Source organism: Chanos chanos, chromosome 8 (genome assembly GCF_902362185.1).
Source record: "Chanos chanos chromosome 8, fChaCha1.1, whole genome shotgun sequence".
NCBI lineage: Eukaryota > Metazoa > Chordata > Actinopteri > Gonorynchiformes > Chanidae > Chanos > Chanos chanos.
Genome location: NC_044502.1, coordinates 39113477 through 39135608, shown reverse-complemented (window position 1 = coordinate 39135608; position 22132 = coordinate 39113477). Strand labels below are relative to the sequence as shown.

The following is a 22132-nucleotide window of genomic DNA, read 5'->3' as shown; positions in this document are numbered from 1 at the left end:
TCATTACTGGTACTGGGACTGGGCGCTCTCCTGCCTCCTCTGCCCAGCATGTAGTAATGAGAGGATGACATCACCTATCCATTTCCTCTTCAAGACAGATATATACTTAATGTTGATGATCAACATGTGCAGGGAATGGCAGAACCGATAAGAGGACAAAGACACCTTTTCGTCTTAGCATTGGCAGCAGCTGTTAATATGAGGAGCTTCATAAAGCATCAAACCATTTTTATCGATGATCGATCAGACATGACTCGGATGATGACATTCTCCTCTACATCTGGTGACTCAGATCACGCATTAAAATCTCAATCAGTAAAACGACGTGATTTCTTTGGACACATCAACATTGGAATCTCCAATATCAGAATCAACATCTAGCGCAGCGCAGCCTGAAGCAAAAAGCCTCCGAACATTTTTCTCTTGCTTGTTTCTCCACTATAGAACATGTTCACTCTAATCTTCCAGATCAGTTCGCTTTCATCAACAAATGAAGTAGATAGACTCATTAAAACGGGGTAATGATCAATTAAACGCTGACACGAACTGTGTTGGGGATGTGGCACTCTTCTCACTCTTGTCGTCTCATTGCGCTGGCAATTATCAGTGAATTGGCTCGTTCTCAGCACGAGCATGGGTGAAAAAATGCAGCGTCTGTTTTCATTTGCAAAATTGACCTCTATCACTGATGAAAATGAACCATGGTAACTCATACAACAAAAGATGCATTATTTCCTCTGTGATCGTGAAATAGAGCTTTGACAAAGATGTCCATTGAATACACCCTCATTCAAGGCACTGATATAATGTCCAAATGCGCAAATTTTTTACTTCATGCAGAACAAAATAACATGCTTAGTGGCTGGTCAGACCATGTGTGATACGATTATTTGTTTTGTATTGGTTTGCACAACATTACATTACAAAATGCAAATGAAAATGAATTATTAAAAAGAAATCATTTTTGCGGCCTGTACATGGTTGCGTGGTACTGAAATATGTATTAATAAAATTTCTGCTGAAATGTTCGTTGAAATGTTGCGTACATCACCGGTTTAAAAAATACTGTATCTGCTGAATCTTTCAGTTGCTGGGGTCGATTAGGGGAGCTTTTTTTTCTTTTTTAAACATGAGTAAAAGCTTTTTTGGGGGGGGGGGTGTCAGTCATAAGGCTCAGAGCATGAATACAGGGATATACGTGTTTCTGGAAGTGAGATAAAAAGAGTACAGATATCAGCAGATCGGCTAAGACCTTACATCGTTTTTATTTTTATTTTGATAAACCAGCATCTGGTGATTATCTACCCGCCAGTGCTTTTGCATTCGCCACAAATCTATAATCACTTTATCGACATTAAGCCTTTTCTCCTGTTTTGTGAGCACAGCAGTTTCCAGCCTTTGTAAGATCCCGTTGTACGATGTTTTCTAAACTCTCCACCACGGATTTCAACCCGCAGTTATATAACAAAAAGTCTTAACTAAGGGGCCTTTATCGCTTTATGCGCTATGTGACATCCATAAACCCTGTTAATAACCCTTGTCAATACTATTTCATGCTGATTCTGCTCCTGTCCTCACAGGTAACCTTGCTCTTTTGAAGCAGTCACGAACAGTCAGCCCATCACAAATAGAGAGGTAGCTAACATTCACATGCAAACGACGTCGGCCTCATTAAACATGATAATGGCGGTGATCGTGGGGTTTTTTTCTACAGAATATGACATTTGGATAACTGGCTGATGTGACTGATTTGCATAGCCTCATTCAGTTCCTCACTGTTTTAATCATATTCCCCAGTCTTTTTATTCACCAGATGGCTGCACCTGGAATCACTGATTAACTTGTACCTCAATTTTTTTTTTTCTACTTTGAAATAATTCATTACAGGGGGCAATATTCATTTTCCTGAAATTATAACATTCTTTTTTCTTTTTTTTTTAACTGTGTGTATTTTACTGAAAAGAATCATAGTTCTGCTAATTGCATACAGGAACAAATCTCACAACATGTGGTAAATTCTCTCTCTCTCTCTCTCTCTCTCTCTCTCTCTCTTTCTCTTTCTCATCTCCTTGCCATGCTCAGCTCTGGAGAATGTGTGGCTGGAGCATTAGGCTGACAGGTGGCACATTGTAATTGGGCACATAGTGAAGTGAAGGTTTTTCTGTCAATGGCTCTGTGCTTTGCGTGCCACACCTCACCCACACACAGAGAACTGCACTCACAGTACAGAGTACTGCAGATATCAAGCTCTAACAATCATTCCAAAAAAAAGCTTTTTAATGGCCTCAGAAGATCAGGATGAACACATAATGAGCACCTCTTGCTGTTTTCTGACCTTTGACATTTGATCTCATTGTAAGACTGATGGACTTGGATCACGGTCGTATCAGGGCCCGGTTCGAAAACCAAAAGATGTCAGACGTCTTGACTCCTTTCATTGTCTTTGAAGATATTATGACAACTTACGAGACGCGCAGTTTCTTTTGAACGATAATCTCTCTCACGACCCATCCGTCCCTGAAGTGCTTTGCATGCACACGTTGTTGGAGGATGCACTCTCTCTCTCTCCTCCAGCAGAAAGATCATTATCAACCGAGCTCATCTTTGATCTGAGCTGAGCATTACAATAAGTTAAAACAGCTGACACAAGCTGCATAATGGCTGTTATGCAATGACTTTTGGGGGGGGGGGGGGGGGGGGGGGGGTTGCAGGAGGGGGTGTCTGAGTCCAGACTGTTCTAATGTAGTACATTCTTTTTTCTAACTAATCCTTACATTACGAGTATTATGACGACTAAAGATCGGATGATGCAGGGGCAGAGAACTCAGCTGTACGCTTCAAACCACATACTGCTGGAATACCAATATTTCCAAAAAAAAAAATACAAGTTGCTGCATTTCATACTTGCGAAAGTAAATATAAGAAGTAAGAATTGTAAAATAAATCAAAATAAATAAGAAATTCGAAACACCTCTTACAGAATGATGACTTAAATGGTTTAAAAGACAAATACAGTCACTGTCTGAGAATTTCTAGCTCATTATCATGTGTGCTGTGTTCATTCAGACTGTGGAAAATGCATATTATGTCTTTTGTCTAATGTTCCCTGTCAGGTCCATTATGCAATAATCATATAGGCAAATGAATGTTCATATGTGTAACATGATAAGCTGTAGGCAGAATACACAGACATGCGCGAACATGAACATAACAAACTGACATGCTTTCTGTTTTTCTCTGCCTATCTGTTTCTTCTCAGTGTCCTATTGTAATAACTTATATTTTATAAATGATGGATTCCCAAGGGCTTCTCATACATTCAGATAAATAAACCTGAGTTGAACAGCTCATCTGATATCAAAGAGCTCAGGTCTTCCGTGACATAACTGAAATTGCCTCATTCGGCCGGCACAGACAGTGAGAGTGAATATCAGACTGTCTTGCCAGTCAGTATATGGTTAATAATTCAAGAAAGATGTCACAGAGCTCCAGGACCACATCTTTTTTATAAAGTTCTATTTGAATTATGTTGCCTAAACGAGTTACAGTGGATGTAGTCAGCATATACACAGAAGGCCAACGTTACATATTGACTTTATCGAAACATACTTTTCACCCTCTCTGTTCCCTTAACTGAAATGTTCTTTGAAGCGTGTTCTACAAGAAAAAAAAATGAGTAACTGTGAAAGAAGCTATGTAAGGGAACTGCAAAATGATTTTAAGACATAGTTTCCCTCAAATCAATCTGGCTGTTAATGTATTCACAAATGCTAAACATAATTGGTAGCATCAACATGCTAAATGGGAAAAATAAACTACACATTATGTGGTGGATGTTGTATGTAAGACAGATGTTAAAGCCATGCTCAATTTATTTGTCAGTTTGCTTGAGTACTTGGCCTCTTTTGAAATGCAATTAACATAGCCTCTGACAACAAGCATCTTGAAATCTTTCAAAATATCTTTGTGTTAAATACTGCGACACTTTTTATTTGTTTTTTAATTGCCAGTCTGGTCATCGTCCAAACGGATCAAGAGCTTGTACTATGGTGACCTTCTTTTCTCAGAAGTAGGTTACCGCTGCCCATCCACAGAACGCTGTGCTGAGTTACCGTCATACGTTGTGTTACACAGATCCGTGTTGTTTTTTTTTTAATGCATGTGACAAAAGGCTTCCAGGGGATGAGTAAAATCCATGTCCATTTTGAATTTCTCTGAAATTAGAGCATGCCTCCCGTGAGCATTCTCTTTCATCAGCCTAGAAACGACTGATTTGCAGCAGAGAGAAGGATTTTAGTATGAGAATTACGTTCTAGTGTGGAACGTTTTCTGCTCCTCAGAGTTGTAGTTCTATTCGGCTGTTATGTATAAAACAACAGAATGTATTTCTGAGTTTTAAATACAAGTCTTTTTTAATACAAAACCACATGACGGTTAGTAACTGATCATTATATATCTGCAAATAAGTAATTACCATGTGCCATAGTCTACCCATAGGTGACAGTTTATTTACAGCCACAGTCATTATTCCCTTGATATATGAGCCATTAAGATAATGTTAGATCCATACAGATAGATAAGCCAAAGAGGCGTAATCTAAATCATGTTTATGCTCTGTTTGAGATAAGAGCAAATGGTCCCAGAAGGAGATCCACGTTCTTTCCGTACTCCGGGCAGAGCAAAGCTGTAATTCACTTATCACGGGACCTGATAGATGAGAGGGAGGGCCAATACAATATCATCTCGACTTGTAGTAATTGGCGGAATGAAGTTAGAGGTATGGGGAAGGGCAGAGGAGGCTCAGGGGCATGGGCCCCAGCATGGAGCACAAATCAGGGGGCAGTGTGAAGGTACCACAGAGCATGGCCTTCACCCCCCCCCCCCCCCCCCCCCCCCCTCCCCCAACCCCTCCCCCAACCCTGCGCGCGGTGGGGCACTCAATCACAAGAGGCAATTATTAAATCTCAGCCCACACTAATCATATTGTCACTGAGGGCGAACATCATTCAAAAGGGTGATACAGAGCACACGCGACTCTTGGGCCTCCTCTGAGCAAACGCAAGACACGGCACGATTAGCATCTATCAGCGCGTTCTCAGTCTCGTGCCGGTCTGTTTATTTCTCTTTTGCAAAGAAGAGAAAAGACTGTCAAAGACTGAGTAATGGGGTCATATTTGACAGCAATTTCTACACAGAAAAATGGAGAGAAATTCCAACAAGGCCGGAGGGATATCACATGGACCTGCCTCTGACGAGACAGTACAGACTGTATTTGGTTCTTACTCATTTATTTCAGTCTATTTTTTTTCCAGGTTTAGTGGGACTTTTACGTATCCTGCATGCATGTTCGAGAAGTTTATTTACGTGATTTATTGTCTTTGAGTTCAACCAATCAAACTTGCACCCGCACTAGCGCTCTATACAGTCGCTGAAAACATCTAATCTCAATCTCAACCTTGTTGCCTTCACAACTTGCTCATAAATTATCTTTCCAAATGGCACCATCCAAAGTGAGGCTGTACACCGCGTCTATGCAGTTTACCTGTAAATTCACAATGGAGGCCTATTTGCATTCACAAAGAATTAATTGACGAATACACAACGTTTTCTGGAGGCAAAACACAAACAAACATTTCTGATTTATCCAAATGGTTACTAGCCAATGTGAAGCACCACTCTATTTTCCCTTATATCATCTGTTAGTGTGGAAAGGACCCATTAAGTACTGCTTTCCATTCCACACAATAATAGGTTTTTTCAAAACCTCTTCTCATAAAAATTTTCTCTGTGCTCTTTGAGCCTGTAGATCCTTATAGTAGCCCTAGTAGTATATATAGTCCCAAATCTTGGTATTACAGGTGGTACCAAAGAGTCTTAATAAATAAATCCTTTTAGAAAGGGTCCATTTATATCTTAACTAAATCACATCCATCCATCTGTATGAAATTACATGATTAAAAGATGTTTTTCCCTCTTTCTCTGAATTACACTCACATTTCTTGGGGGGGGGTTTGGGGGGGGGGGGGGGTGTGGACGACAGACATCCCTATACTGTATTTTCAAGGGAGAGAGACTTTTTAAATTTTAGCTAAATGGTACAATTATGGCAGACATTTAAGTGTTATCATACTCTGGTCACAGAAACAATGAAATTTCCCTTAATCCTTTGCTTTATATCATGCTCATATATGAACAATTTAACACTCTTTTTAGGTTTGTAACATTTAAGCCCTTAGTACAATGTGCTCAGCACGATAGCTAGTTGTTATGCAAAGAGTTTTTATGCTGATATCGCACTTCAAAATCAAGTAGAAATCTTTTCTTCTCTGCATTTTTCTCAATAACATCAATTTGCATAACTAAAAAGCCTCCATTCCTTTTAGTGTGTAATAGTTGTAGCCCACTGTGACATTCTAGGCCTTTGATATAACAAAGGCAGAGTGGCGACAAATGAGCCTCATTTCCAGAGGAAAGGAAACATAAAAGAGTAATTCCACCATTTCTCATTACTGACGAATCACCAGCCATGTCTACAGCATGCTTACTATCTACAGTTCCTTGGCTGAGGAGACAAATTAAGGATAAGACATGAGAGATATTGGGAGTCTGTCTTTCATTTTGCTGAACAATGTAACAAGCCCTGGAGTCTACTTTCAGTAAATGGAACAGGAGAAAAAAAAAAATTGTCTCTGAGTTTTAAGTTAGGGAGTCAGTCTAACCTGAACAGCTCAAAGATGAGTCCTGGAGGGTATTCCAGAAAACGGGTTAAGTGAAAGCTCTGAGTTAGTTCACTCAGAACAAGTAGTAAACCTCCTGATAGGAGAGCCCTATCCTATGGCTTTGTTTTCCTAGGGGGAATGAAGCCACTGGGCTCTTGGATTAGGGGGTTTACTACTTGTTCTGAGTTAGCTAACTGAGTTTTCACTAAGCCTGCTTTCTGGAATACCCCCCTGGTGTGGGAGGTTCTCTGGTGACCCATCCAGTTGTCTCCTCCTACTAAACTTTTTTTTTTTTGCTGACCTAAAATTCCTCTTCACTCATTAAAAACATTCACACTCTCAACTGATGTTTACCTGCCTTTACCCACTCAGAGGTTTGAAAAACATGAACAGTGTGGTATTTCGAATATAGTTCAAAGCTTGGAAGAATCATTATTATATTAAAAATGATGGCATGCTTTATACACTCTCATGTATATCTAATCTTAATGTTCATTCACCTAATGTAGTGATGCCATGCATGACTACGGTGCATGTTAAATAAACAAATAGTAATAAATTAATAAAGGGAAATAAGCGTGACGCTTTTTGTTGATTTAAACAAGCGATAACCATAACAAAATTATAACCATTTTAAATATTCACAGCGACTGTCCTGCTTCCCAGTACCAAAACACGTAATCATAAAAAACAACACAGAAGAAAAAATAATGAACTGAATCGTGACTCAAGCAAGCCTGTAAGATTTATTTTGCACCCACAAAAAACAGCTCAGTTTGCCATGGCAACACAGTGAGATGGCTGGGGAGGGTGGGCCGTGCAGAAAACATGCCTCAATCTTGCCCTCTAAAGGCACAACAGTGGCAGTATTAAAGTAATAGGTAGGTAAATGCAAATTAGAATTTAATATCATGAATATGTAAATAAATGCAATTTATAATTCCATTAATTATATTATAGTAATCAGTCATCGAATACCCCATATCTGTTATGCTGACACTAAATATTTTGTAATGACATGCAAAATTGGTTAAATGATGAAAACACAAGTTGTTAAATGATGAAAATGAAAACGACAATATAACATATTAATAGAGTGATTCTTAATAATGTTTTAACCACAGAGAAATAGCAAAACTTCAACTGAATACATATTTGCAAACATCCTGATATCTCCTTTGAAAGCTTGACCCTCTAGAGAAACCCTCTGTTATACAGCAACATTGTGTGTGTGTGTGTGTGTGTGTGTGTGTGTGTGTGTGTGTGTGTGTGCGTGGGTGCGTGTGTTTTCCTCTCCCAGGGATTAACAATTCAATTGTCATGCATTTTTTCTTCCTTGTAAGGTAATAAGCTTAAGACTGATGGTGTTAACATGTACTGTAGCAGGTCCAACCAAATGATCTGTGCAGTGTATCTGTTTGGTGATACATTCTGCAGAAGACCCGGAATATCTTGTTCGTTGAATTGCATATTTCAATGGATTCTTCTATAAAACAATATGCATTCATTTAACCGGAGAACAGAAAAGAAATAGGAAAAAGTAAAACAGATACTGAGATCGGACTGTGCGTGAAATCAGACAAAGAATATGATATTCCAAAGCAAGGTTTCAGTTTAATATCTTATTTACATACAAATTCAAACACAAGGCTTCTGGCTGAGTTCATTCCAAATCATAACTAACATCTTTTCGTATTCTCTTTTATACCCTGCGCCATGACTGAGAGCTGATACAATTATGACTTTTTCTGCATGATATGAATATAAGATCTGGATGATATAGAGCGCTTTGAGATATTTAAAATGAAATTCACCGCTGTTAATTTAACTCTAAAAGTGTTTATATTGCTCCTCAAGGCATTCACACGCTCAGAGTTAATTTAACATTTGCCCATCACTGTGTGCAACTGGTTCAGTTATAAAATACATTTCACTAAGGATTTGGAGACAGATTCAAACCTTAAACAATACTACCACCACTACTATCACCATCACCATCATCATCATCATCATTTTCGTATATCATATATTATATATCACTGTATAAAAGCATATTGTCTTAAAACATATGTACAATAGTCAATGCATCCATCTTTCTAAGGTTTCCCTTTGAGTTAACTGCTACATTGTGCATTTATTACCAGTGAAACAATAGGCAGTGGGCATATAAATCTTTGATAGTTCAAATAAAAATATTTTTCGCTACACGCTATGGCCAGTGATTGCTTGTAAAAAAAAAGAAATATAATAATAATGATGACTAATTGTCTCTCTCTCATTAAACAGCATTCAAATCAGTGTATTCAGTGTTATTGGGGACCTGGTCTCACATCAGCAGAACTAGAAGAGAGCACAACACAGTTCCAGAGTCAGGCACTAGGCACTGTGGGAGTAATTTAAAAGTTGCCACACTGCGGAGTTCAATTAACAATCGAGTTTCCTCAAAAGCAGACGGTATAATTTGCATCCTGGAATACAATTTCTCAACAGGCCTGCTGCACTCCGTTCAAATACTGCTGCATATTTGGTTTCATGCCTTTGAGAAAATCAATCTTTGAGCGTAGTCGTGCAATTATAAAATCGCAACAGGAAAAAAAAAATGATTTATTTATCAAGCATTAACCACATATTTATTACCATACGACTAACCTTATAAGCAAACGGAGGTTTTGACCGTTTGTTAAAAACGGAGGCTTGATTTTACTCTTACCTTCCAGCGGTTTCCACATTCATTGCACAGCACAAAGGTGGTCATTGGCTCATCAGCACTGCGCGTTTGTACCTGTAAAGGCCCAGAAAACAAACTCCTGACAGATACCGACTCACAAGACAACCTTTGCTATAACGGTCAGTTGAAGCGCTTGTACACAGAAAAATTTTGCTACTTTCAAAAAAAAAAAAAAAACAACAACAAGGTCAAAGAGGAACGCACAAATAGCCCCTTAAAATCCGAGACCAAATCACGAGACACGGATTTGGGAAAATCCACAGTTATGTCGGGATAGTGTTTGTGTTCTGAGGACCGGGGTGTATGAGAGCAGTGGAAGGGGAAGAAAGGCAGTACCTGGTTGTAGGTGCAGTTCTTTTTCTTGCACTTGCCGCACTGCAGCAGGTCAGTGGTGGTGCCACCAGTCTTGGCCATCTGGTGCTCTCTGATCGCCTCCTGGGTCAAAACACTCCTCAGCTGCTTCAGCTCATCACTGGCCATCTCCTACACGCACACACACACACACACACACAAACACACACAAAAATATCACTGGCCATCTCCTATACAGATGGCCCCCGACTAACGATGATTCGACTTACGATTTTTCGACTTTACGATGGTGTGGAAGCGATACGCATTCAGCAGAAACCGTGCTTCGAATTTTGAATTTTGATCTCTTCCCGGGCTAGCGTTAAGCGGTTCGATGATCTCTCGTGATGCGGGGCAGCGGCAGCGAACAGCAGGTCCCGGTCAGCTACACGATCACGAGGATAAACAACCGATACTCTGCAATGTACCGTGTTGCGAGCCTTTCTGAGCACGTTTGAGGTAGGCTAGGCTAAGCTATGACGTATGATAGGTTAGATGTACTGTATTAAATGCGTTTTTGATGATATTTTCAACTTACGATGGGTTTATCGGGACTTAACCCCATCATAAGTTGAGGAGCACCTGTACAAAAAAACAGACAAACACAACACTGGCCATTTCCTATATACAAACACACACACAAACACACCACTGGCCATCTCCTACACACACACACACACACAAACAAGATGTCTGGTGTTCGGATCCTACCTCTGCAGTCATGCTGGCTATGCGGTGTAGCTCGATGGCACCTGCCAGCACGTTCTTGCGTAAATTGGGGTTCTTTGGATCCTTCAGGTTGCTGATGCGACTACGAACGCGATTCTTATATTTCATGTCTGTGGATTTTATCTCCTGGTAGATATGTGAGGAGAAGGAGGCTAGTCAAGGAGCTCATTTTATGTTGTGGTACAAATCAGTCTTCAATATGTAATCAGCTTATGAACAGATTCCAGTTCCGTATCCAATAAAAACTGACTCATAACTGTCAGTGCTATGAGTTTCACGTGGAGAGAAAGGTTTTTGTTTGTTTGTTGGTTTGTTTGTTTCAAAATAAACCATGGTACAAAAAGGATATGATCCTCAATTTCTGCTCCCATGGCGTCACAGTTTGCCCCATAGTCTTTATAGTCATCTGAGAAACAAGTACATCCATACATGTTTTGCTAATGTTTTAGAATTGCATAATTCATAATTATTTAACCAAAAATAACTGAAGTGTATCTGTGTGGGTGTTGAGTGTTTGTTTGTCTCTTGTCTTTCGCCCACCATCTGTGCGCAGAGCCGCAGCCAGCATCTCAATGCACTTGTCTCGAATCGAGTCTCCTGTGAGCAGATGAGGGGCCAGAGGACCCCCTGCGGAGCTGAAGCAGGGTGACAGTGGGCTCGTGGGTGTGGTGGGTGTCTTCGGGGTCCCTGGTTTGCTTTTGTTCCTGAACGGGGGGGAAAAAAAAACAGTTGATGTTTTGTCCTGGTCATTGTCCACCTACTTGTCAGTTTTTCAACTTCGGGTGACTTCTGTTCAAATTAATGATCAGAACTATGATTATTAAAGAATCTAAAAGGGGGTATTACATAAGAAGCATGCAATGCTTGAGAATAGATTACAACAATAAAAGAGAATAATTACTGTATGGAGTGCTGTAATATATGCATTTTAAATGTAACTGCATCTACGCTAGTACATTTAATGATGTTGTTATGTAATTTGCATAACAATATCCAATTTACATACATAGTTATAGAAATGACCCTGTGTTGCAAATCATACAGAAACTGCACAGTACTGCACAGTAATTTACTATTAATGTATCTTAAAGCCACTCTCTACCATTTACAGTATGCTACTGGCAACTCTACTCCCAGTAAATGACTATAGTATTCACAGTCAGTCTTACCGTCCGTCTGTGCTGTCAGTCGATAACTTCCTCTGCAAGGAGCCAGTCTGCCCCAGTTTGTGGCCCTGCGACTCCCTTCTGCAAAAAACAAACAGATCCACAGATAAGAACTGTAAACGTATAAGAATAAGAACAGTTCCTGGTGATATATCTACAAAGTCGCAAGTTGGCACAAGTACCGGTGTCTCTGAAGGTGGGATGTGTGGATGGAAAAAAGAGTGAATGAAGGGGGAGGGTGGATAAAAAAAAAACAAAAAACAAAAAAACAACAAAAAAAAACATGGGGTTACAGGGACTTGAGAGTTGGAGGTATTAGGTGTGTAGAAGTCCCTGAAGCTGGCTACAGACGTGAGATTACAGTAGCATATTAGGGATGGATAGCCTATGGCAAACATTGATTCTTCTTACCTCTCTCCTGAGAGCTTTCTTGATGGAGGTGAGTTAGATTTTGAACTTGTCGAGTCCCTCCTGAAAAAAGAAAAAAAAAAGAAAAAAAGATTTTCACTGATGAAAAAGAAATGGGGTGAACGAAATCCTCTGCTTCTAGTGGGAAAAAAAAGGGGGGGGGGGGGTAGGAGGTATAGATTTCAGCTGTCCTTCGAGCACAATATCTTCGTGCAAGTGCATGTGTGATGTAAATGATTTCAGGCATAAATTTACAGTTGATTCTTAGAGAAAATGGCTATGAAGAATTACTGTACCTCTCCGGTTTGGAGTCGTTTGATGGACGTTTTACAGGATGATGGCTTGGCTTTGATTCAGTGGATTCTCTCCTACAACAAAAAAAATTCACCAATCATCACTTAAAATAATGTGCTACTCATCTCCAAAGAAAAGACTACATTGATATTAGCAGATTTGTGGTTGTCTGATTATTCTCAGTTGAAGCCTGTGTCGTGTGTTCTAAGTGCACCGGTTTCTATGCCAACCTTTCTTTCTTTCCGTCCAGGCTAGGTCTTTTAGGAGGTTGCTGTTTAAAGTCTGCTGAATCTTTTCTGGAAAAGGGAGAAGCAACTTGAGGATATTTGATGCAATCGTTAGCAGAGCTAAACCGCCAAGCGAACAGACATAAACAGACAAGGTCCAATGCTCGGAATGAACACGGAGAAGACATTTATTCTACACGAGTGTCAAGCTGACAAGCTTCACACTACAGAGACATAACAAAATCAATCTGTGGTCTGTATTGATGCCATGCCATTTATCCATGATGGCACACATCAATTCCAACCTCTCTCTCTCTTGGGCTGGTTCAGTTTCTCCCAAGTTCTCTCTGCAAAAGGAATATTATATCAGCCACGTCGGCAATCTTACTCCCCATTTCTTCACAACTCTGAAGGTCAGCACATGCATTTTACAACACTGACGTCAAAACAGCGCTTACATGGTTAGACACAGCTGCGACATCATTAAACAGCATCACCTGATCAAATAACAGATTGAATCAATATGGCAGTCAATGTGCCAGTCACTAACAACATGCGAGGGGCGTGTGCTGCTCACTATTTCATCTGCAGACAGAGGACCAGTCCACACCAAGTTCAGTAGTTCTGCACACAGCAACAGAAGTTAGCAAGGTGACCAGTTCAAGGTACGAGTTCAGCCCAGCATGCTCCAAACCTGTCTTTTTTTATGTAGTCAGAGTTCCGCTTCTGAGCAAGGTGTTTCCAATCTGACATCTCCTTTCTAAGGATGATTCAAGGGGGAAAAAAATATTTCCATTGACAATTTACACAGATGGTATCCAGAAAATTTCTTTTTTTTTGCAAATAGCATTTACACGTGCGACTGAGTGTTTTTTTAAACAAGTAAAGGTGTCAATAAATCAAACCCAACTATCAATAAAATCAATGGGAAAGCAATGACCTTCTCTAACAGTATAACACAAAGTATCATGAACACTGGTCCAGACCTCTCTTTCTCTTTTGTCTTCTCTTTGTCTCTTTCTTTATCCTTCTCTCGCTCTTTCTCTTTCTTCACATCTAATGAAGGGCGTTTAGGAGGAGGGGGAGGATGAAGATGGAATGGGAGAGGAGGAAGAGGGGCATTTGGGTCCACAGCCTCTTTTCTAAACGAAACAACGTCAGACGTCACCCGTGAATTACGTTTGCGTGACTTAACGTTAGCTAATTAAAAGAACAGGACGCACTGCAAAACAGTGAAAACAAAATGGAAAACTAGGTAAACAAACGCATTAATAGCAAAACTGTACTGACTTCCTATGTGAACAGTAATTTAGATACTTTAAATAATGTCACCTAACTCTACACGACGCTGCATGTATATACACAGTTAATTCAATAAATAATAGTATTCAAGGTAGTGAACCTGTGCCATGAGAGTTTGGCTCATCCTGGTGCAAATATTGATCATGCAATTGATTTTAACAATGTCACAAAACACAACACACCAAGCCCACACCTCTCTTTCTTAGTTTCTACAGATGGCTGCTTATGGTGTTGAGGAGGAGGTGGGTGGAGGTGAAGAGGTAAAGGAGGAAGAGGAGCGTTTGGATCTGGGGCCTTTTTCCTATGTGGGAAAACAGATTTCCTGTTTCGGAATTACAGTGAAATATAACCCCGCTATAAGTACAACAGAATAACTAAAACAGTGTTTTTAAAAAAAAAAAAAAAAAAAAAAAAAGGGAATAGCTGATAGAAGTGCAAATGATGAGAGGATTGTGACGACAGGCCTTGAATGAAAAACATGCGGAGAAATGTCAAATTAAATTTTAAAAAGGATGATAGCATTATAACATAACATCACAGGTGGCCCATATAACCACAGTAGAAGAGGAACAAGAACCACTCAATGAACGAGTAATACAGTGGACTTAAGTAATGACCACAAAGAACAGAAAGAATTCACATCATACGTAATGAGTGTGGGAAAAATGTGAAGTGTGGTGGAGAACATGAAAGCTCTGGACTTGTTTTAGGCTCATTTGAGTTTATAAAATTAGTTTGTAATGCAGAATAGACGCAAATTGCTTTTCACTATCACAGAAGCAAATTTTTCCCTTGCATTTAAACAGTGTTGTATAAAGTACCCAGTAGCCATACTTGGGTAAAAGATACCTCTTAGGAAAATGACCTGAGTAAAAATGAATGTAACTCATGAGAAAACTACTCAGTTAGAGATTTAAAGTATTTAGTATTACATGTGCCTAAGTACCAAAAGTACAGGTAAATGATATAAATAATGAAAAAGCAGTGAATGAAAAAAAGGTCATTACAAACTGTTGACAAAAAAATCCAGTCAGCCATCTTCTAATTACAGAATAGATTCTGATGACTATTTTTGATGTTTATTTGTATGTTTGTTTGTTTTGTTTTTTTAATACTTTGGTGACACAGAGGTCAAGCAGGCCTGTTACAGTCACTCAAGCATATGGGACATAACTTAAACTTTGCTAATATGTTTGCTAATACACTAATCTAAAGTAGATATTAACACTGAGGAGGGCTGAAATGTGGCTGGGGCATACTCATAGTTCCATACAGTGCTGGCTGATCACTACCAGGGTTACATATCTGATATAGCTGAATGATTTAGTGAGTGAAGCTCTGTGCATGTTTGCATATTTGTTATTTTCCGCTGATTTAATATTGCAGCAAGTGACGCGTCTGGGGAAACGCATTAAAGCATAACTAACAATTTCCTTTTGAAAACGTAGCAACACAAAAGTGAAAGTTGCCAGAAACATTTATACCTGAGTAGAGATATTCCCAAAACATACTCAAGTACAGTAAGAAAGTATTTCAATTGCATTACCATACATCACCGCATATGTACACACAGAAAAGTCCAAAGTATTCATGTTTCAGACAGACTCTGACCTCTCTTTCTTTGCGTCTAAATACGGAGGACGCTTAGGAGGAGAACGAGTTGGAGGCTGATGAAGAGGAGGTACAGGAGGAGCACTTCCCCTGAATAAATATAAAAGCATAACATTTTATAAAGAGAACAAAAAACCCCTCTCTTTAGATCTCAACATCACTTAAAACTGTTCTTCTCAACACCATGACAGACGTATCATAAAAACTTTAAAAAAAAAAAAATTAAAAAACGGTGTGTTTCTTGCTTGGAAAACTGGAAAATGCTCAGTTTGTCTTAAAAGTTCATTTGCATTCTCTATGACAAACCGGCGTGGTTCAATCAGGCTCTGACCTCTCTTTCTTGACCTCCGTGGATGAATGCTTGAGGGGAGGAGGGTGCAGGTAAGATGGAGGAGATGGAAAAACAGAATCTGGAGAATCTTTCCTGGACAAAATATGAACGTTAGCCTACACACGGTACAAGTATTCCTAAGAAACATCTCCAAAACATTGTTAAGTAAAGGTCTGAACATTTGACTTCAAACACAGTTCTAATATACCCTCAAGTATCTTCAAGACAGCTTCGTACGTACAGCTAAGGCTTAGACAATTCCATGCCCAGACAGAAAAATGGAATTACTAATAACTCAAATGCCAAAAGCAACAAAGCGAAAGTCTCCATCCAAGCGGATCTTGTATAATGGAATTTTAATCAATTAAGTCCAAATTTCATCCAAAGTGTGCACCGCACCCCAGTGTGCACTGTTAAAACTGACCTCTCCTTCTTCATATCTACAGATGGGCGCCTGGGGAGAGGTGGATGGTGAGAACGGAGAGAGGCTGGAGCATCTGAAGAATCCCTCCTGAACAAAAACGTTTACATTTCTCTTTCAATGAGATTCCGTTTTAACATAGCAATAGCACTAATTGCAATACAATATGCAACACCATTCCATCCAAAGATCACACGGATCTAACCAAGCCTCAAGCAATATATATATTACTCACGACATACGTTGATTGAAAATGACCAGCATAAGATTTCATGGCCTGATATTACTGTTGATTTTAAACGACTAATGTCGCATGCAACTCCGTGACTGCTGAGCGCTAACGTATTTGCACGACAGACCATCCAAAACAACAGTCGTTGCAGCATGACACACGGGGACATGCGCGGGGGACTTTAGAGCAGACCTGAATAGCTCATCTCCACTGCATGCTCTCCCATGAAATCATGCACTGACCCCCCCCCCCCCCCCCCGACCACCCTAACCTGTCCTTCTTTGCCCCCACGGACAGAGACCTGGGATGAGCGCGTGGAAAGGAGGGACGGGGCGGTGAAGGGAAGACGATACTGCAGAAGAAATCATCTTTCCTAAACAAAGCAGGAACACCGTTCAGTGACGCAACTCTGCCAGAGGTCTAGACCAGAGAACCTCGGTCTAAAACGCCTCTCACCTCTCCTGTTCCTTTTTATGGTTCTCCTGTTGTTTCTCCTTTTTGCGATCAGCCTCTTGTTTTTCCTTACTGATATCCACCTCTCGTTTTTCCTTCTTCTGATCCGCCTCTGGTTTCTCTTTTCTATGTTTATCAAATAGGGTTTTTGTTTTTTTGTTTTTGTTTTTTTTGTGGTGTGAGGTTTAAGTCTGACATGAATTCAACCACTGCCGTCATTGGACTGACAAGACAAACAGGTTTTGTTCTGCAAAAGTTAACTCTTCCAGGGCCAAGCTGTTTACGTGACACAGCCAAGTTTGAGGGAGATGCAGGTCAGTATTTTGACTCATTCAAAAAGAGATATTATTTCAATTTTACTGCATAATTTTCCCACTCTTCACAGAAATAAAAGTTTGCAATACCACACATCTGTTTATAAATAGCATACCTTGACTCCATCTCAGGAGAGGGACTTCCAGGTAATTCTGTTTTCGTGTTAGATTCATTTCCATTTTTCATTTCATTTGGTCTCTCAGCCTTCTGAGCATGGGCAGATTCTAACGAAAAAGTAAACAGTTGAAAAGTTGTGAGTAAAAACAACTATACACCCATAGCAGTAGGGCTGAAACCATTTATCTTACAGACTCTGAGGACAGCACAGTAAGCACAGGCCATTACCTAGAAGTTTTTTCCAGTTTTTGATGAGGATCTTAGCCAAGGCTACAACATCCTCATCTGTGCAGTGCTTTCTTATTCCGTTGACAGACATGCCAATTCTGGTGTCCTGAAAAAATAAAAGGGGGGGAGGGGGGGGGGGTTCATGCATAAAGCAGTCAGAGCAGTATCTGCTTTCAAATAGAGTGTACTGTCATTGACAAAAGAGCAAAACAAATGAACTAGGCGAACAAACTTTTGGAAAGCAACTTCACATTAACTTGGCCCTCACTCCGTGTTTCCCAGTAACAGCACTGTACGGTTTGCTTTCAATCCAGCAATAACACACTGACTTCAGTAGACTGCTTGAAAATGTGTTAACAATTCTATCATTTAAATAAGACTACACATTTTGCCTTTGTGTTTGTGGGAGGTTTTTTTTCTTGACGGACATGTGACCGTACTTTTAGTAGCTTCAGGGTCATGTTGAAGCTTTTCAGTTCCTTCAGCAAGTCAAGTGCCCCCTCCTGTTTTGGAAAGATAAAAAGCCATTTAGGGGGGAAACAGAAACTTATTAACTTGTTTTTTGAAATGCAAGTTTTTATACTATTGTTCAGCTGTAATTCTCCTGTTACAAATTCATCATTATATTTGTTTAACCTAGATCCATTGCCAAAATGTGCTCTAACTTGATCAACATTTGGGTCACAGTCAATTTGATAACGCGTCTCCATGACCTTGTACTATTTACATTAGGCCTTAAAATGTTGATCAACAGAATGAGTGCATTCAAGTAATACGCTACTTTAGCTGTAATATTATTAAAGCCGCTAATTTTGTCCCTACGCCGAGTAGCTGCATTAGCAAAATCTGAACAATCCTCTGCCAGACACCTGTTCAGCATTTGCGTCTACCACAACTGCGACTTGTAGTGGTGGCACTACTAGCATGGCACGTTTTTCCCTCCTAGTGCGTTGCATATCGCGTGCGGTCATTTTGACAGTTTCATTTTGACAAATGTATTCATTAAGCAACATTGTTCTTTAAAGAACCCGTTTCATAATGATAGCAGGCTATATAAAAGCATGAAAAAATAAACAAATCACGTGAAGTTCGAGTCAAAATAAATTTCTCACCATGTTATTTCTAGACACCATCTTGTCTAGCTTTTTAGCAATCCGAACTAGGTCTTCTTCTTTCGTCATACTTCAAGCATGAGTCTCGCGCTCTATGTACGAAGAAAAAAAAAAAGTATGAACGACGTTTTCTGAAACTACATAAACAATGTAAGAAATGTAAGAAGTTTTGTTCCCTCTCGAGACTTCACATTACTGTACGGTCCGTCAAGCCAGGGGGCGGGACCTCGTAGTGCAAGCAAGAAGGACAGTTGTATCCCCCAGACCATCTGGTCAAAATAGCTCTGACACATGACAACACCCTAAAAATAAACACCTTTGGCGGAGTTGCAAGTTCAGACCGAAAACTGAATGAAAACGGAACACCAGGCAAGTTGTTTTGTGTACGTCGCAAACATGTCAAGACGCCAACGGTGTGTGAACTTCATGAGTGCACACTTTGGTGCGCCTCAGTGCATGGGATGCAGCCTAACCTCGATGAATTCATACAGTATACCCTCGGCTGAGCCCCTATAAAGCTGCTTAATAGAATGTACTCTTCAAGCAGCATTTGGTCAGTGATTCTGAACAAGGACAGAAGTTAATGTTTTACCTGAACGCAACAAGAAAAAACGACCCATTTCTGTGCGTTTCTTTTTAGTTGCAGACCATTAATGATAAATTACCATATTGTGTCGACTGTTGTGATCAGTAGTTGTGGACAATATGTTGTATGTATCCCTTACATGTTCGCTGTTTTTAGGAGGAAAGCAGTGTTTGTCTTTCTTAATTTGTCGGCTGTCTCGTAAAGAACAGCAGAAGTTTCGGACACTGCACAGTAGATGGCAGTGTAGTATTACATATCAGTGTAAACTTAAAATGGGTTTCTCAGCTACAGAAACTGATGCGTTTTCGCTCTCCGAGGAAATTAAATGTGTGTGTGTCTGTGTGGTAATTTCGAGATTAACTTTCATATGTTGAGCGAAATTTGCATAACATATTGAGGACGATCAGGAAATCTCCTCTTACAGTGCTGTTCATGTAATCCCGTTTTTATTATTTATTCATGGCACCATAGCTTAATGTAAAACATATGGTGAATTTTCTTGTGTTTACAGATCCTTTAATACTCAGATTTTCCACATGTGAATTGGTTTGTGTTACTGTCATCGTCGTTGTTGCTGCTTTTGTTGGGTGGAGGTGGTTTAGACAATAGCTAATTGTGGGAGAGATCATAAATGATTTTTTTTTTATTCTTGCCATCTGTGCTTGATGTCAACCTTTAATCAGAACAACTCATCAAAACTGATCAGTTGTTGGAGTGGCCCACAGGACAACTGGCAGTGTGTAAACCAGGCCTGCCCAAAGTCGTGTCAGGTGAACTGGTGTTAGCACAGTTGTTGCAACTCAATAGTTCACTGACTCACTTAAGGAATCGATTGGTTTGAGAATACTGGTAACTGTTTCCCATGCCTTAATTGGTTTTTGATTAATAGGTTAACCCAAATATACAAGTCATCCAGGAAAGACATTACAATGCTCTGAAGCGACGGTATTCTTAAAAAGACACTTCCCAGATGAATTTTAGCCACATCCAGAAATAGTCAGGACCTTCATATGAACTTATTAATCAATTAAAAAAAAAGCATACCTAAAAAGCTACCATAAAATATTCAGTTTACCTTTTTGTTCACAGACATTAAGCAAGAGAAAGAGAGCAATAGTGACCTCTTTAATATTATTCATTTAATATCTAACCAGGTTACCCATGTGTTCCACATGAACTTCAGTTTGCTTTTTTTTTTAATTATTATTTCCCTCTTGTCTTGACAAATGGGGGTGCTATTGGATTTTCATCAGCATTTTCATGTAGCAGTCGGCACATTGCATGGGAGAAAGTATGGGCCATTCCTGCCTTCGAATTCTGTTGTATTCAGGCCCAATATATGCAAATACATGCTCTTAGGTATAGCATGAATAATCTGCCTGTCAGGGAAATTCGAAGTTCGAAGCTGACAGTTCATTTTCCCTTACTTGTGTTATAAACACCACAAATAGAGAAAGAGTGTGACATTCAGGAGTTCAGATCATTCTTGAGTTAACACTTAGGATGACTGAATAGTACATTGCTTTCAGATTGGTGTAGTTAATCACAAGACCATCTTGAAAACTGGGGGGGGGGGGGGGGGGGGGGGGGGGGGGGGAGTGCATTTCTCTAAATCAGCAAAATGAAAATTAATAACTAAGTACGCTCTGCAAGATGTCTTACATAAAAATTTCATTTCTTGCATACAAAATACAAAGACTAGGTCTCTAAGGATCCTGTCTTACACTAATCTGTTATTGGTGCTAATGACCAGGTTTACAACTCTGAGTAACTTGATTCACTCGTTAAGCTCTTATACAATGTCTACAAGCAAATCTTGCCAGTGTCCTGGAACTCAATCTTTGCCTGCCCATCTCTAAATACTGATGGCTGTGGCTGTGCGCCCTGGGTTTATTTTTACTCTGTCCTATTCTGTGGATCATCAAGATTAAACCAGGCCTCACAAGTGGGCCATTTCACTGTAAGGTGATGGAGCAATTTGAGGGGACAAAAAATTCTGAGCTTCTAAAAAACATTGCATCCTAGAAATTGCCATCTGTCCTTCACTGTCCGGGGTTTACTTGTTATTGTCCTCATTTTTGCTCTTATTAACCATTTTCAGATTTCAGATTTGCTGTAGATTTTCTCGTCTACATTTTTCGCTAAACCCTGTTCTCTAAACGAGGCTTTAGTAGAATACTTTTTCCAGTGAATATTACTAATGGAATTCTGGTTGCATATCAGGATCTTTGCTAACTAGAGAGAGCACAACGCATGTACAATTTCAATGTAGTTCAGGGACCAGTAACACAGAAAGAAGTGACTGAGTAAGAGCCATATCTGGATATTCGACAAGCCAGTTAAAGCACAGTTAGTTTTCTATTTTCGTAAGCCGTAAAAGATAAAGCCAACTTACAGTCTCATAAACATCAATTTGGAGTTGATTTCTGTTTCGACGTCTAAAAAAATGTGACGTGGGGACTCTATGGTTAAATCTGGCTCATGGTACTGAACTTAATGCACGACTGTCTTCCTTTCATTTAGCAGATACAGAATACCATTTCCAAGGGTATTTTAACGTGTAATCCTTTTGGGGTTTTTTTGGGGGTTTTTTTGCTTGTTAACGAACTTTGTTACATTCCCACTCATGCCAAACTTCTGCCTTCACCCGAAATACCCTCCACCCCACTCCACCCCGTCCCCAAACCTCCAAGCACATATATACAAGTTTCTGTGGTTGCATAACTACATCTATGCGCATGCATAATCATACATTTATAAAGTGCTGAATTACAGCAGGTTTCTAGTTATGAGAGACAAATC

The 22132-nt window shown here is 39.7% G+C and overlaps 1 protein-coding gene across 1 annotated transcript; it reads right to left on the bottom strand.

The window, feature by feature from the left end:
• Window positions 1–8409: 8409 nt before the first annotated feature.
• On the bottom strand, window positions 8410–18930 carry tcea3 (transcription elongation factor A (SII), 3). Its single transcript, XM_030781627.1, has 14 exons — window positions 18745–18930; window positions 18073–18135; window positions 17633–17738; window positions 17403–17511; window positions 12626–12691; window positions 12398–12469; window positions 12105–12164; window positions 11697–11774; window positions 11068–11231; window positions 10877–10933; window positions 10510–10664; window positions 9784–9930; window positions 9430–9501; window positions 8410–9059 (listed from the first exon to the last, which is right to left on the bottom strand). Exons 1-14 carry the CDS (start codon window positions 18811–18813, stop codon window positions 9051–9053), a joined length of 1227 nt encoding a protein of 408 aa, XP_030637487.1. The 5' UTR covers window positions 18814–18930; the 3' UTR covers window positions 8410–9050.
• Between the last annotated feature and the right edge of the window lie 3202 nt (window positions 18931–22132).

What these genes read in the sequence shown, in the direction of transcription:
- tcea3 (XM_030781627.1), bottom strand. Translation starts at nt 18,813, where the DNA reads ATGACGAAAGAAGAAGACCTAGTTCGGATTGCTAAAAAGCTAGACAAG. An exon ending in TGACCCTGAAGCTACTAAAA is followed by an intron (nt 17,739 to 18,072) that starts GTACGGTCACAT and finishes TTATTTTTTCAG; the next exon opens with GACACCAGAATTGGCATGTC. An exon ending in TCTCCTGAGATGGAGTCAAG is followed by an intron (nt 12,692 to 17,402) that starts GTATGCTATTTA and finishes TCCCTTTTCCAG; the next exon opens with AAAAGATTCAGCAGACTTTA.